This window comes from Brienomyrus brachyistius, chromosome 1, assembly GCF_023856365.1.
Source record: "Brienomyrus brachyistius isolate T26 chromosome 1, BBRACH_0.4, whole genome shotgun sequence".
Taxonomy (NCBI): domain Eukaryota; kingdom Metazoa; phylum Chordata; class Actinopteri; order Osteoglossiformes; family Mormyridae; genus Brienomyrus; species Brienomyrus brachyistius.
This window is the reverse complement of record NC_064533.1, coordinates 47461404-47478641: the sequence shown is the minus strand read 5'-3', so window position 1 is coordinate 47478641 and position 17238 is coordinate 47461404. Positions and strand designations below refer to the sequence as shown.

The window sequence follows — 17238 nt, the reverse complement described above, 5'->3', positions numbered from 1 at the left end:
TTACCTACGATGGAACAATATTGCAAACGTATTGCATTATTGTGTATACGTCGAAATATGCGTAATAGATGGTACGAAGTTTAGACTCAAACTTCGCAGAAGTAGAGGACACGCGTGTCACGCTGTCTCTAAGAGTGGGAGTGTGCACGCGCACGCCCCCCCCCCCCAGCGTCAGGCTTGACCCGGCGGAGATCGGTCCTATGCTGGCCTGCTCTATTCTCTATTAGTTTGTCGCATAAAAAAAAAACGAAGCGGTTACGTATATTTCATCGAACTGCAGAAACGATTTTTTTTAGTAAATGTAATGCATAATTTAAAATATTAAAGTTATATCTTTCATAGATGTTCTGAGATACAAGTGATTTTATTCCCACATATAGAGTGAAAGCTTATTTACTTTATAAAGCTACGCTGATGAGGTTGGAAATAGCCGGACCATGTAGCCTGCAACTCACAGCTAACAGTGCCAAGCGGCTTTGAGTGGAGGCCAGCTGGGAGAAAAAGTGATTTTATTCACAGCTGGAAGGTCGTGATAGAATCAGACTTCCTTCTTCCACATGAAAATCACCAGTGTCAACATGAAACCGCATGTGCTCGGTGTTTGTTTAACCCTGTAGCCACAGCTATCGCTGGCAAAATTGTATTTTTCGATGCTTTTGTCAGATTTCCTCAGATGTTTGTCTTTGTGTGTGCGTGGCCGGTGGACGCAGTAAATCAGCACGGTACGTTGCATGTTAAAAGGTACTTTGTGGGACTCAGAGTGAAGACAAGTCTGAGGAGTGTTAGCGTCACCACATTTCCTTCCGGGGGAAAAAATATCGGGCCTCCCTAGTTGATACATCTGGAGAACAGTTCCCCCTGGAGTGGTTCCGTGGCATGATAAGACCGTCCAGTATGTGGAGCCAGTAAAAGGCCAGTTGAACCATAGTTATGTACCAGAGCTCCTATTTCTCCTTCTGTAAACCTAGTCCTCACATCCTGTCTCATATCCTGTGCTGTCCCTACTATTTTATGTCTGGAGCTATCCTTGCGGACATCCCCCCGATGGTCCCACCGCATGAAACACTGTTAGGGTTTGGAGTACTTGTGCAATTCTGGAGAGTCGTTTTTAGTTCCGTAACTTAAACTCGGTCATATAATTGAACGTTGCCAACTTACTTATATTGCCTAATACCTTCACGGTATTCTGGCGTTCTGATGTGGTCAGAATTCCAATTCAATCATTGGGCCCCCAAGAAAGGATTAAGAAACATAACCGGTATGTAAGTCACATTATTTCTATAATTAATTCATCATACTTTGTGCGGTATGATGAGGAAAAAGAAATCATTGCTGTCCTTGGGGGGTAAGTGTAGTGTCTCTCCTTTACTTATTTGTGTAGGCCACATACTCCCCAGCCTTCTTCAGGGACTATGTGGCTTGGGAGGGGGTGGGGGGTAGGGGTACAGTGTCAACAGGAAGTCGAGCAGAGGTCTTGGGAGTTTTATTTGGTCTTGGTGTGGGAATGCGCTTCAAGATGTCTTTTATCATAGATAGATGTTGGCAGAGTCTACATTTTGAAGCAAAGGGCATGAAAATCCAAAGAGTGTGTTGATGCTGTGCTATGATTGCAGCACTCAGGTTTGAGTGGACTGAAGACAGCACCCATACGGCTCAGTACAAAGAGAGGAGATCCGAGAAAAGAAAAATATTTTGGCTCGTCTTTGAGAAGGATGAGGAAGAGCTGTAGCTGCTTCCACACAAGCACCTCAGCAAACCTCTAGGGACGTCCGCGGGAAGGATGCGGCAAGGCTCATGGCTGTCGCCACATCATGGTGTCAGCTGGCCTGTCCTTATACCAACGGAGGCTGGTAGCTGAATGCTGGAGCAGTGATGTCTGGTAACATATGTGAGAAGATCTCCCCGAACTAGAGCTCTGTGTCTTGCATTAGAAGCAGGAAGTTGGACCTGCCTCCCCACCATAGTCTACAGCTAGCAGGCCCAACAATTAGTGGAAAGAGTCTATTGTGTTTGCCTTGCTTAGGGAAGCAGGCGAGTTCCGATAACGAGTTTCTGTGCATTGTGGGTAAAATCGTGATCCAGAGGTCACGCGTCTGTCTCCCTGGTAGGCAGACTGAGCCGTGGAACCAGGCCAACCCTGTAGTGTCTGTTTGCTTTAGCAGTGTTTCACAAAGGGACTGTCCATCTGGAGAGGTGGACGAATCCATCAGCAGCTGATGCTGGTTCATGGATTCTTCGAGGAGCTGATAGCACAGCATTAGAGATGGTGTAGGTGGTGTAGATACTGGCTTTTCTATATGGCGGAGAAGGTGGAGCCGTTTCAATAGAGCATTTGATCTCCCAGATAGAGACCGTCCTGCTTCAGTTCTCTTCCACGCTGCCATGCTCAGATTAGCTATCGTCAGCCGTCATGGTGTATGTCCGGGCATGCGGGCCCAGTCCACACCGTGTGCTTGCAGTAAAATGTTTACTATTTCATGGCTAACTTCCCTATCTTCGCCATTTTGAGGCCCTCATTCTCCCTCTTTCATGTACTCAGGGTTGGTTGTCTTCATCATGGCCTTGATTGTCAGATCCAAATGTACAGGCTTTCCGTTAACTGACCTCAGATCATCTTCACAATACAAAACATTTAGAAGGACAGTGCATAGGTATGCGTATGTTATTTCACGTAGTATCTCTTATTATTATTGCCTTTAACCTCATAGTAAAAGGGACGCAAGAGAAGTACATTTCCAAGAAATGAGTGCTGCTTTGACCTTTTGCAAACTGTGCTGGGAGCTGCGTTGCTCGTCAGCCAAACCTTCTTACTTCCAAGTTCAAGTCTAATGTCAGATTATGTGTTAAAGTGTTAAATCTGTTTATTGCACATAAGAAATGTCATTTCACTTCATTTTGATTTCGGTTTGAACTCGCACAGCTTTGCTCGGTGGGGTGGGGGGGGTGCCTTTTTGTCTCGAAGATCGTCTCCATCAAACACCACAGACAGACATAACAGTAAACATTAAGTGTCAGCTTCTTCTGAAGGGGAGTGGTGTTTTAAAGGCTTAGTGACAGTATTTGTCATTGAATAGCCCCTGATTAATGTCCTGTAGGACTCCGGGAACAGAGAGGAACCACTCCTTCACTTAGTTGTGTCTTCCTTCCTTTTATAGTCTGAATATGATTCCAGGCTCTGAGCTGCTGTTTGGCTGTTTAATCTCTGCTAGAGTTGTCACAGTCTTGGCATGGGGAAGGCATTCGGGAGTCGCCGGGGGGGTGGGGGGGGGGGGTCAGTCTGCTGACTCTTCTGAAGATTCCTACTTCACTGAGGATTTGTTCATTAGCTGCCTCGTCGTTTGCTGAGGCGATGGGGGGCTCAAGCCATCTTTTATAGCCACCTTCTGCCTCGGGAAATCATATAGGAAGTTCTCTGTGAACGGGTGCGTAGCTCCTGTCAGGCTCTGGAATATTGGGGGGGGGGGCGTGGCTCACTGACTGAGCAGCCAATCAGTAGCTCCGCAGAAGCCTTCATCTCTGAACTTATGTGACTCATAAAGTCATATATAGACGGTTAATTCCTATTTAAAGGACCTTATACCGCAGTGTCAGCTCTACTAGTATATAAGCAACACAAATTCTTATGCAAAAAAGGCATTAGAAAGTACATCTTTAAGTGGTTCTTCTTTTAAATTTCCAATTAAACACAAAGAGACTTGCACAGCTGCACACCCACTTCCAAATGCAGGCAATTTAGAATTCTGTTTATGTATTTTTCTTGGTGAAAAATCTCAGTTGCCTGACCAGTAGAGCACAGTACTTCACCCATGGTCATGCCAGTAGAGCGTGATGAATGTGCGTTAGTGTGACGTCCACCCCCGCCACAACCCAGCTCTGCGCTCAGGGTCTTCGTGCCGAAAGGTTTGTACACACAGTTGCACATCCACTTTCAGACAGAGGCAGAAAGATGTGCAAATTAACACATCTGATTTACTAGTTAAGATTATCTCCAGGAGACCGGGTGCCTTAACACTCCTCAGTCTCTCAAAAGTGGATGATAGAGAGATAAATAAATAGAACCAAACTACAAGAAAGGACAATTGTCCAGAAAGTGTAGTATGCAAGAGCAGAGGGGGAGGAAATGTACAGTGCATTCAGTTGTTGGTCGGGTGCAGAGGCGTCGTAAAGTGTGTGTGGGGGGGGGAGTTTAGATGATCCACTCAGCGGCCCTAAAAAAATTTGGAAGATAATTTGATTGGTCTAGGTTGGGGTCCCAATATGTCATGCTTTCATGGGGCCCAGAGTCTTCAGTCTGGTATATGAGGACAGTGTCTGGTGGTAATTTGCAGAAAAGACCTCAGGTAGCTCTGAGAACAGCACAGTCGTATAATAATCATCATAGAAAGAGATGATTAGGTTTTATCAGACATCTTTAGCGAGAAATCCAGCCAGACTGCAGTAACAGCGCTATGTCATATTCGGAGGGTCTTGTGGTCATTTTTATTCGACAGGCTTCTGAATTGAATCAGAAATGGTCTTGAACAGACAGTCTGACTTTTGCTTGACTGGAAGATTGTAGAGTAGGAATGCAGTAGTTTCACTTCTAAATAAGGCAGCGGTCTTTCCGATGGACAGAAGCTCTGTGGGAGCCTATCTGTCTGTCTTATTCTGTTACTGGAAAAAGCAAAGGAACATGGAACGGAGGGTGGTGGGGCAGGAGGGGGGGGGGTGCTGAAGGTCAAGAGTGAAGGTCATGGACAGCAAATTCCTGTCCTCCTAGACATTTGATAAGTTCTCAGCTCCCAAAGGCATTGTCACTGTGGAGATACTGGTTTATATTTTCTTTGCTAGAATGGAGACTCATATATAATGGTGGGAACGGCTTCCCCCAGGAGGAACACTCTGGATGATTTGGAAAGTGTGATTCACATCGGCCCTGAAGGCCTGTGTAGCTGGGTGGGTCCAATTGTCCTCCGCCTTTTGGGGACCACCACCGGAAACCACTTTGTGCCTTCATGAAATTCCAGGCGAAACCAGTTGACTTTTTTGTTTGTGTGAACTGGTCCGCAAATGTTATTTCTTAAACCAGTTGATCACGATCCAAAAGACCTGCTGAACTTCCTCATGGACTCCACATTGACTGAATGCCTGGGAAGCAATGATTGGTGGAGGCATGTGAGTTTTCACAGAAGTCAGGTGCTCCTCAGACAGCTTGAGAAACCGTAGAGCAGTGCTTCAAAATCCTGTCGTCGGGGACCGGCAGACAGTCCACGTTTTTGCTCTCCCCCAGCTCCTGGTAGGGTTAGGGATAGAGGCGGGCATTTCAGGTACAGATAATAAAAACTCAAACCAGGATTTTGTTTCAGCCAGCCAGTTGAGTATAAAGAGTCGCAGAGTACTCAACTGGTTTGGTTGAAACAAAATCTGAATTTTTACTTTCTGGACCTGAAATGTCTGGGTAGGGAGCGAGGAGGGAGCAAAAACATGGACTGTCTGGGGGTCCCTGAGGACCGGGGTTGGGAAATACCGCCACAGAGAAGAACCCTGGGCACGTTTCAGGATAGCGAATTCCTCTACTGTGCGGATGTTTGACGTGCTGCCTTCCATCTTCTGGGACCACAGGTCTGGCATCCCCAGCCCAGGGGTCTCCTTACTCATCGCGTTGGGGTTTCCTCTTGTTCGGGACCCCCACATGCGTCACCTGCAGCTCATTGTTTGTCCTCTTTATGCTGCGGAACAAGGAGCAGCTCTCTGTTCCCATTCTTCCGTGTTTCCTTCCGCTCAAAACGCACCAAGCGTCTCACCCAGTGCCGCCGCTTTGCTGCCGGATGCAGCGAGAAGTGCGATGAAGGGTTAGGGCTGGGGGGGGGGGGGGTTGATTACAGCATGCAGCTATTGTCATTACGCCTTCTGCACCCCCCATCCCACAATCCACCTGTAGATGAATGAATATGAAGACATTTTATCTTTACGCGGAATTAACAGTCCAAGCCTAACTGTTCACAGGCTTTTCTTAACCTGACACCCTGTTTTTTATTATTTCACTTTACTTGCATTTCTGGCTACCTGCCCCCAACCACCATGGAACATGTATGAGAGTCTTGAAAATTAAGGCTGGTATGCATGTTGCTTAACGCTCGGCACAGATTTGGCTCTATCGGACTCCCACGGCTCATATCACCAACTTGTTAAAAGCCTGATTGACAGGTAAGCCCTACGCTGGTCCCGGGTAGCATCTTCTGTCTGGTTCCTCATCCTGCCCGGGTTTCTCCTGAGGGCATGCCTGCGTCACCTTAAAGGATCCCGTGTGATTCAGTAAGGGCACATAATAATTAATCGATTGTTCCCGGAAGTAAAAACCTGCAGGAGTACCAGTCTTTAAGAAATAGTTGGTATTTTGTCAGGTTTGTTTAAACCAGTCCAGTCCTGCTGTTACTGCCAGTCAGGCAGGACCGCAGGGGGTGGAGGACGCCCTGGGTGGAGAGGTAGCATGAAGTAAAATGGAAATAGAAATTTCTCTGATGTTGTGCTGGGGGTGGGTGTGTCTGTGTGTGGTGGGGGGTGGGGGGGTGGGGGTGGGTTAGGGGTTACAGGTCAAAATCTTTACAACATGCTAGTGGCCCTGCCAAATGGCAAAAGCTCCTAGGGTTAGACGCAGAGGTTGGGCCTAGAGTCAGGGTTTTGTCAACGTCGATGTAAAAAATAATTGGTTTGCATTAACTTCACCTTTATAATGCCTTCATAATGCATTCATAAGCAGCATGTAAGTATACCTTAACATCCTAACATACCAACAGCTTTAATAATAGCATTAATAACAAACATTATATGATTTTTTATTAATGTATACATTTATGCTGCATTCATGCTGCTTATGAATGTTCTATGAATGCATTATGAAGGTGCACTGAATGTACTGCAGATGCATTATAAAGACAATATTAAGGTGCAGTTAATGTAAAGTGTCACTAAATATTATTATTGTGCGTATATTATTATTTATTCTGCATTATTACTCAAACGATAATCTGATTCAATAATTTATTGGAGCAATTCAGGTCCAACATCTTCTTCAAGTACTACAGTTTAAGTCCTCAGGCAACAGTCTTGCATCCTTCACCTCCACACAAAGCACCTACTTCATCATGTTGACATTTCAGGTTTTGGAGTAAAAGGTGGCGTGTAAATGCAGCACAGTGTGACGTGAACCCATTAATGGGATGTACACAGGGATCAGAAGGCCAAGGAGATGGCTGCGTCATTTCAAACGAGGGCAGAAACTTGCACTGTAAAGTGGAGCTGGTGTTATGCAGCAAAATTATATAAAGACTTTCCCAAGATGGCGACTGTTTGGGCTAGGAGAGTCTGTTTGGATCTGTGAAGTTTAATGTCTACTAAAGATATTAAATGGACCCTAGAGTGATCAACTCAGGCCTGTCTCGGGACTGGCCTAGGCTTTTCTGCACACTCGAACCCGAAAATATTTACATTTTGTCCTGGCCTCATCTGACTGACTTCTGAATATGTTTCGCCCTTATGGGGCTCATATTTCTTAGGTGTTTTCCGTAATTGCGTTTTTATGCATCCAACACGGGCAGCTTCCCGATGAGCTGGAATTATCAGGCATTTCTGCCATTTCTTTTGTCAGTCTACGGTTGCTTTCACCTCCAGTCTTGCTAGAAGAGCGTTCAGCCACGTCGTGTTTGACATATTTTTACAGGGGCACCACCTCCCGTCGGCTTTGCCCTCTACTGGTTTTATTGCGGTCGTACACCACACACCTGCTAGCTGTTTGTTTTCTGTGGTATATGGTAGGAGTCAGGGGGTAAAAGCCAAGAGAAACATGTCTACCTTCACCATCCACCCAGACTGCTGCCCATTCATCCCATTTCTGTCATTTTCTTCCGTCTCTTAGGTTTTCATATATCGTTAAAGGAAACATGATCTCCAACAGAGTCTTGTAGGTTCTCACAGAGACAGAGGTCACCAATGGCACAAGCCGATGTTTTTGATAGCTTTAGAATGCCATAGTGCATCATGGGAAATTTCACATGCCGGGGAAGCTTTATCTGCAGGAGGAATAGCCAGTTTTCTTCATTAACGGAGATGTCCTTCTGGGCCTGATATATACATTCCGGGGAAGACCACCCCTACAGTGCATGGGAATTAGGTAGCAGTGAATATATAGGTACAGTGATAATTCCAGTGACGAATCACATTACATAATGCTGGCTATTTATATACCCCCAACCATTCCCTAAAAGTACAACATTATCTTTCATACCTTTAATAGCAGTATTCTGTTCTCTGTTCATATTATTTCTGTCAGCTTCAAGACAGGGAACTTTAAGTTAAAGAATGCTGTTTTTATTATTTATTTATTTTTATTTTAAAATATGATATTGCGTTTAAATCACTTTGGTTTTTGGTCTTGTACCCCTTGGTGTTACCTCTCTTTACTTGGTTTTTGTTCCATTTTGAGGGTTCGGCACGAGACGGGTTGCCCTCAGTCTTGCACGCTTCATTGCAAAGCCACACTCACCGCGAACTGTAATGCTTATCTTGAGCAGTTCTTTTGAAAGTCACTTGTGACCTAGACATGGTTTACCGCAGTGTCTGGTTTATAATGTCACCCAGAGCTGAAAAGGAAGTTGAGATTCCTTTGGCTTTTGTCCATTCAGAGTCTGATTCAGGCATCTGCTGTTTGTCGGACCCTCATGCCACACCAACACAATCCTCATCTCAGTCACCCCTTTTCAATCTTGTTAGTTTTTTTTTTTTCATTTACAATTATTGAAATTCAAGAACGGCTGCTTCCGCATCCCACAAACACACATTTGCCACAAAACTCAGGTCTCAGCTGGTTCTGATCTGCTCAGGACCTGTAATGTGGCCCAGACTGACTTTTCCCACAGTGGAGATGAATGCCCACCATTCCAGATGGCATCTTTGAGCTCACTTCTGTGCAGGCCTGTGTTGAGCATAAACACCAGCAGAAGATTAAAGGTTCAGTCGATCTCTTTGGAGAACCCATGTGGGTTAGGAGAGTGATCTGCAGTGGGATGAGGTAGCATGTTGTCTCCATGCACTTGAGCCTTTTGAGGAAGCAAAGTGGGCGAAGGCTGAAAACATGGTATTCACAGCAGCATTTTCTCTAATCCAGTCTAATCCAGTACAGTGTGTGCTGATGTTTGGTCCTTAATGGTTTCTCCTGATGGAATCTCTCAAGATCTCACAACGCAGCCGCCCCCAAACCCAGAACATTGTTACCCCCCTCCACAGGTGGGATGTCTAATGGAGAAACCTTGATTTAACCAGCAACGGAAACCAGGGGCGGGTTGACCGGATGGAGTACAATGAGGAGGTCTCCATCTGAAATAGCCATCAACCGTTACGACCAGCTTTAATACTCTTCTGCATCTATTTCTTTCATTGCATGGGCAGTCAAAACATTTTTTTATGGTTGTTTCAGGACATTTAAGTAGAAAGCAAACTAAACCCAATTTGTAATCATTAATGGACTTTACGGAGTCCTCCTGAAGCGGTTCTCTGCTTGGTGTGTGCGTTAGCTATCTGAGAAAGCAAGTAAAGAGATCGAGATCGCTGCCAAAAATGTGATTATGTGCCGACAGTAATATATTTATTTTGTGTTATATCTTCTGGGGGAAAAAAATGAAAGGAACCATGTATTTTAAAAAAATACTTTTATTTCCTGACAGAAAATCCCATTCGGCTTTACTGGGCAGTATTCCCTTTGAAACCATGGGCAGGAATCTTATTATGGATGTAAGTGAAGTAAAACGGCCTGCATTCTCCGGGAGAATTGGCTTTTGTATGGAAGAGATGTGAGAGCATGAAAAGACTTATCTTAGAACAAAAAGAGTTCTTTATGGAGCCAGTGTGGAAGCCAGTGTGGTCTTTGTCTGACCTTATGCTGAGAAGCTCACGTCAGTGTGGCGGCGGGAATTTGGATTATTCCCGCGGTCCTGCTGTTGCAAACAGGCGGAATAAACAGGCTTTACGTGCAGAGAGCTCCGAGTCGAGAGGCTGTTTAAAGCTGAGGCCTTTCAGGGAGGTCCAATTGTCCCTTAAGGACTAAACAGTAAAGGGAGTTTAGCCACAACTTGTTTAAAATGGTCTGGAGGTTCTTTAAATGAATGAAAATTTTCTATCTAGTACTGACTAGATCATGTTGGTCTTTACACAGATGATGAACTCTTCAGCTTTTCTTTACATAGAAGTAAGATTAAACATTGCAGCCGTACAGGAAATGAGTGGTTCTTCACCTTTCGTCGTGCATTTCTTTGCTTCGGTAGTAGACATTTATATGTAAAGTTTCTCTTTTGGTGGAAAGGAAATTGCTCTTCAAACACTTAACCCAAGTTCTTGAGATATATCTGTTAGCTTTTCAAGCAAATATACTGATCAGACGAGTGAATCGTGAAAATGCTTCGTGTCCAGCGTGAATCTGAAGCAGTTAATGAGTAACTGACCTGTCACTTTTCTGTGCATGTGAATCTGCTCATTCTGTATTTAATGAGTCACTCATACTGCACCGGTAACAGCAGTAGTGCATTTAAAATCAGGATGGTGAGACTGTAACTGTGTTGTGTGGTTGCGCCTTCAAATCTGACCCCAGTTCAGTTTACACATATTCTCCCTGTGTCTTTATCAGCCCTCCATTACAATGCAAAAATATGGGGATCAGCTGAAATGCTCACTGAAACCTATAGCAAATATATGTGCAAGTGAGTCCTAAGTAAGTCCTGGGTGAGTCCTAAGTGAATCCTAAGTGAGTCCTAAGTAAGTCCTGGGTGAGTCCTAAGTGAATCCTAAGTGAGTCCTAAGTAAGTCCTGGGTGTGTCCTAAGTGAATCCTAAGTGAGTCCTAAGTAAGTCCTGGGTGAGTCCTAAGTGAATCCTAAGTGAGTCCTAAATGAGTTCAATCCATCCATCTTACCTGAAAGCCCTTCCTTGTTGGGCCTCGATTACTGAGACATAAATATCAAATAAATTATCATCAAAACACTGCTTAAGCACTCAAATTTTTCACTGTCAGAATGACATGTGAAATTTATAGTCCCTGACGTCTTTTCTTCCTGGAATTCAATTTTTCTTTGATGTGTTTGAAGAGATTACAGAACATCACGTAGCACTTCTGAAATGCTCCGGCGAGATTAAAACTTTCGGCTTGATGGAAGTTGGCCAATGGCGTGACTTTGGAAACAGCTGTGAAACGACAGACATGAACGTGTTGAAATGGAGGATTGCATGATGGGGTCCATGTCAGTTTGCACATACTGAAGAAAAATTTTGGCTTTTCTAACCAGACACATACACGTGAGATACGGAACAAAATAAGGATGGACTGTCTGGACTGTGTTGTTAGGAAACACCTGGAACTCCGTCCCTCTCTCCATCTGTCTGTCCATCCACCCATTCGTCCATCCATCCATTTTTTATAAGCACTTACCCAGCACTGTGACTCGTAATACAACTAGAGGTGTCTTTCATACAGAAAGAGCATCTTTTTAAGTTCCATTTCAGGGGTCTTCAGCACCTGTTTGTTGTGGAGACATTGTAATATACCACATTCCAATGACATCTCCTTGTTTCTTTTTCTCCCAGGGGGGTAAGAAGTTCAGCGGACCATGTGGGGGCAGAGACTGCAGTGGGGGCTGTAAATGTTTCCCGGAGAAGGGGGCAAGGGTAAGTGGCAATTTTGTCTCTGAGGATCAAACTAAGGATTAATATTGCAGCACCACCAGCATTGTGTCACTTTTGACCTATGATAAGGATCTTTGGCCCCAGCTTCTCATGCACTGATACGTTCCCATTGGTTCCTGGTGCACAGGAGGGCAGTCTGATTGGCTGCTTCCATGTCCTTCTGTGTTCAACCCCTTCAGTGTGCGTGCCCAAGGAGAATGACTTAAGGTACCTTAAGATCACAGTGGATTTTTTTTAAGACAAACCAAAAGGGTCAGATTAAAGTTTTTTACTTAATAAATTCATGCCTTGGGGGGAATAGAATGTATAACTGGTGACCAGAGTGGGATATGTTCTGTTATGATGGCTTGCAGTAACTTACCATGGAAACCATCTGTTAAATTCTGGCTTTTTCATTCAAGTAGCTATTGTTATAAAAGGCCTGACGTTATGTTATGAATTTCCTTGAAGTTAAAATAACACCAAGATGCTTGAGGAAATGGGTTTGTCTTCTCATTTTTGATGTTAGACATCCCAGAGCAAAAACAGAGCAGGAGAGGGAGTGATGTGACGGCAGAGGAAGTGCATTCCTGAGGCTCCGTCACTGCGTCGGTTCCCTGGCCCTAGGGTCAGGAGTCTGGGCCTCCTCTCTCTAGACGCACACAAAGCAGGCCAATTGTCCTGGATGCCTTAAATTCCAGCTGCTGTTTCTCTTAATTTGAAAAAAAAAATACAAGCAGTGTTTCCACGCGCAGTGCCTGTAAGCACTCTCTACGACGTACCACCCTCTGCCCGTTTTGGGAAAACTATGCACTGACTTAGGGCTGTGTGCACGTCACCGTCTGGATCTCAGGTCACAGGCCAGGGCGCCGATACATTCCCCAACACTCCAGTTCCCAGTGAGCACTGCTCCATAAGGTCACTGTGACCCACTGTCACCGCAGCACCTCCAGCCCTATAAAGTGGACGTCCCACCCCATTGCCTCATTTACAGCTGTTCCTGGCTTGAATGGGCCGTCTCAAGGTCACCTGACAATGGGATGAAAGATATAAACAAAATATGGTGATTTATAGTAAGAGGAGAAACATATAATATGTATAAAGATATGTGATGTCTATAAAATAAATGATATTAAACAGGTGTAATTCCCTCCAGTGACCGTGACCAGACTGAGCAGGGGGGTCTCCCACCCCAGCAGATGGCTTCAGTCATTTTTCTTTATCAGATTAGACATCTCGTCTGTGCTCTTTGCTGCTCCACCTGGGCTCTTCACGTGGTAGCGTCCACAGTGAGAAGATTTCGGGTTGAGTCATGTGGGAAAGGCCAACACAAGAAGGATGTTTTTGGGAATTTCCTTTGGAATCAGCAGCCACATTTGGCGTGGAAAGAGAAGCTGTTTATCATCCCGCTAAACAGGCACATCTTGAGAAATAATTATTTAGTCTCAACAATGGGATGGTGTTCGGAGGCCTTTCCTTGTGTTGACATGTCTGTGGTGCTGTGGGTTTGTGGTGCTTCAGAATCCAGTGCCGGTCTGTAAGAAAGCAAAACCTGCAACACATGCTTTCAGATAAGTCTCTACATACGGATAGAACCATTCGCACCCCCCCCCCCCAAGCTCACTCTGTAGATTACACACAGCTGTACAGCGCATTGAAATCATTAAATGGCCACTGTACAAACACCAGTGCATAAAGGAATAGTTTACGGCTGGTCGTCTGTTGTTGGATATGATGTGAAGCCCACAAAGTATGTGTCCTTACTGGCAGTAGAGTCTAACATCTGCATTAAGCTGCAAATGAAAGCATTCTCACACGGAGAAGACTGATTATCACCATCGGCGGACACTGGCCAATTTAAATTGGTGTTGTAAGAAATAGTAGACAGTTTAGAGTGTGTCTCTTTAAGGAATGACCAAATAAGCCATCACTGAAGATATTAATTAGAATTATGTGGGCTTTTTTAATGATTTCGGCAGGGAAGACCCCACCCTGTAGACAGCGTTAGTCGCTACCTGAAGTGGGTTTGTGACTAGCGACCCTGGGATCCGGCAGTCGAATAGTTTAAACAGGAAGTTGTGAGACAGAGATTTATGAGATGTGCATGGGAACATATCACAGAATGTATCCAGATGTTGTCCTGGGGAACGTAGGGGGTATCTATAAATATTTCCAGAGCGGGTTGTTTTTGTGTCTTTGCTACATGGAAATAAATTTCCATGTAATTTCCAGTCATCATGAACAGCTTTATGGAACGACATGAGATCCGGAGTCGCTGTGCGTAGAGGAGCGATGGGCTCTCTGGACTTGCAGTCCTTTGGGGCCGCCTGCGTTCGCGGTGCCGGCCTGCTGGGGCCTCCGCATCTCTGATGCCTTTCATGCCAAACAGACTGCAGCAGTAAGAGATCCCCCAAGCTCCACCCCAATCCCTCCCCCCCACCCCCAAGGCCCCCGCCAGGGATATCGCATGTTTTTTCCTGTTGCTATTAGGAAGACATGGACCAAAGGAACTTATTCATAAATGGATGTCTGCTGTTTTCCTCACGGCAAATATGACAAGGCATGGAACATTCTTGGAAATGGAAGCAGGAAACTTTATATAGTACTGTGCCAAAGTCATTGGCAGTCATAATGCGTGTTTGGAACAATGTATTTTGCAAAGTAAGTGTATATTTCCTTAGAAAAAAAAATTACAAGCAAATATTAACAGCAACACAATACAAACTAGCAAGAATTTCTTCTGCTCACTATAAAATCACTGATATTTTACTGGCTGGCTAGGCAAACGCCTAGTCTCTCTTCAGGGGCACCCCAGCCATTCCACATATACTCTAAATTTTACCACTAAGTCAGTTCATTCATAATTTAATTAGTAATATAATTTCAAATAACTGTTTTTTTTTCTCTAAAGCAAAGCATGATATATAAAACTGTATTAAATAAATCTTCAGCAAATGAAATGGTGTGACGAGGTCTGTAGCAATGATCTACTTCATTTATGATTTTACAGAAGACAAACACTTTAGCCAAATCCTGTAAAGAAAACCGTTTGTGGGGAGAAAAAGCAAACTCTGGGAAAGCAAACTCTGGGCTAGAAAACTCTGGGTAAGCAAACTCTGGGCAAGCAAACTCTGGGCTAGAAAAGTCTGGGCAAGCAAACTCTGGGCTAGAAAACTCTGGGCTAGCAAAGTCTGGGCAAGCAAACTCTGGGCTAGAAAACTCTGGGTAAGCAAAGTCTGGGCAAGCAAACTCTGGGCTAGAAAACTCTGGGCAAGCAAACTCTGGGCTAGAAAACTCTGGGTAAGCAAAGTCTGGGCAAGCAAACTCTGGGCTAGAAAACTCTGGGCTAGCAAAGTCTGGGCAAACAAACTCTGGGCAAGCAAACTCTGGGCTAGAAAACTCTGGGCAAGCAAAGTCTGGGCAAGCAAACTCTGGGCTAGAAAACTTTGGGCTAGCAAAGTCTGGGCAAGCAAACTCTGGGCTAGAAAACTTTGGGCTAGCAAAGTCTGGGCAAGCAAACTCTGGGCAAGCAAACTCTGGGCTAGAAAACTCTGGACAAGCAAACTCTGGGCTAGCAAAGTCTGGGCAAGCAAACTCTGGGCTAGAAAACTTTGGGCAAGCAAAGTCTGGGCAAGCAAACTCTGGGCTAGAAAACTTTGGGCTAGCAAAGTCTGGGCAAGCAAACTCTGGGCAAGCAAACTCTGGGCAAGCAAACTCTGGGCAAGCAAACTCTGGACAAGCAAACTCTGGGCTAGCAAAGTATGGGCAAGCAAAGTCTGGGCAAGCAAACTCTGGGCTAGAAAACTTTGGGCTAGCAAAGTCTGGGCAAGCAAACTCTGGGCTAGAAAACTTTGGGCTAGCAAAGTCTGGGCAAGCAAACTCTGGGCTAGCAAAGTATGGGCAAGCAAACTCTGGGCTAGAAAACTCTGGGCATGAGCCCCTTTGCTCTCGGTCGCACTTCCGTGATGCACTTGGAAGCGCATGGTTTGTTTATCGGTTTATCTGTTATTTGGTTTTCTGTGTTTATACCCTTAATGTGGTTTAATGGTGTTCTGGCAAGACAGTTATCTTAATGTTTTGTGTAATAGTATGGATCTCCCAAAACAGACCAAATCTCCAAAAACACATCAGCTAACATCAACATTCAAACAACACCCCCTCCATACGTTGATCGCTCTACCTATCCCAGGTAACACTGGATTTCCCCAGGCAGTGGGGGTGAGATCCAAACCCCCAACCATGCAGATCTGAGGCCTCAGTGCTACCTACTGAGACATAGTGCTACTCCAATCTCAGCTCCGTCACGCTTTATTAAATACACATTCAATCGATCACAAACCGGTACCCAACACACACTCCAGTACACCAGTGTTCCAAACAGTGAACAAATTACTCTTATACCTTATTAGATGGCTTCCGTCTCTTCGTGAGGAGGGGGCACAAGCTCCTCCTAGAGGCATTTAAATACCCCCCCCTACGGGAATGCCAAGCCCCCACACCAGATCTGCTCAGAGCCTTTCAAATAGGAAGTACACGTTTGACCATCTTCTCGTAATAATCTTGTTGGCATAAAAGGATTTTTTTGGCATAACGCAAAGGCACCATCCCCAGATGCGTCCTTTTGAATACGTCCATATTATGTCATTTGAGCCTTAAAAGTTAAAGACAAGGGTTCATAACAAGGGAAACATTGTTAAGGGACAGCAGGAGAGACTCCGATAGGCTGATGGCATGGAGCACAGAGCCTCCTCTGAGCAGGCCCTGAAATGGCCACCATTAAAGGGGTAGGCCAGAGGCTGCGACAGGGAGCTAAAAGGAGCTTTGTTCTCAGCTTATAATCACGGGGCTAGATTTAGCAGGATAACAGCATCAGGGTCAAGGGTCAGGTGTCTCAAACAGGATGCTGGACGGAGGCGGGGTGTAGTCCGTTTGGCAAGGTTCAAGCTGAATGCATTTTTTAGTTGATTAGGAGCTATTTTAAAGGCATGGACATTTTCTGAGGAAATGGTGTCTTGGTGTGGCCAGTTCTGCTCGCCCCTGTAATACATCAGACAGCCATCTGTCCAGTGATTCGTCTTCCAACTGCCATGTCCTGGACAGAAGCATGAAGGGTGCTGCCAGCATGGGGACACCAAGCTGGGGATGCCGGTCCGTCACAGGACACACACACAAACATACACACAAACACAGGTTTGTAATTATATCTTTGTGGGGACTCTCCATTCATTTCTATTGGGAAAATTCAGGTGGGGAAAAATCCCAACCTGACGACCTTAACCCCTACCCAGCCCTAACCTGAAACATTATAAATAGCTCCTAATGGTTAAGACTTTTGTCATTTTTAGTTTTTTGATTGGATTCCAGATCTTGGTGAGGACCTGAAAAATGGTCCCTGCAACATGAAAATAGCAAGTTTTTAATCACTTTGTGCAGGTAATATACATATAATCCACTGACACACACGCACACACATGTGTATTCATATCCTTGTGGGGACCATCCATTCATTTCTATGGGAAAACCCTAATCCCAATGGTCCGTTCCCTCCAGTCAC

General features: G+C 45.0%; 1 protein-coding gene across 2 annotated transcripts in view; it reads left to right on the top strand.

Moving 5' to 3' along the window:
- The window catches only part of col4a2 (collagen, type IV, alpha 2), a 48453-nt gene that overhangs the window by 735 nt on the left and 30480 nt on the right, over positions 1-17238 (top strand). For both annotated transcript variants that reach the window (XM_048972554.1, XM_048971931.1), the window contains exon 4: positions 11607-11687. In XM_048972554.1, coding sequence (XP_048828511.1) covers positions 11607-11687 — 81 coding nt within the window. The remainder of the gene's footprint in view (positions 1-11606; positions 11688-17238) is intronic.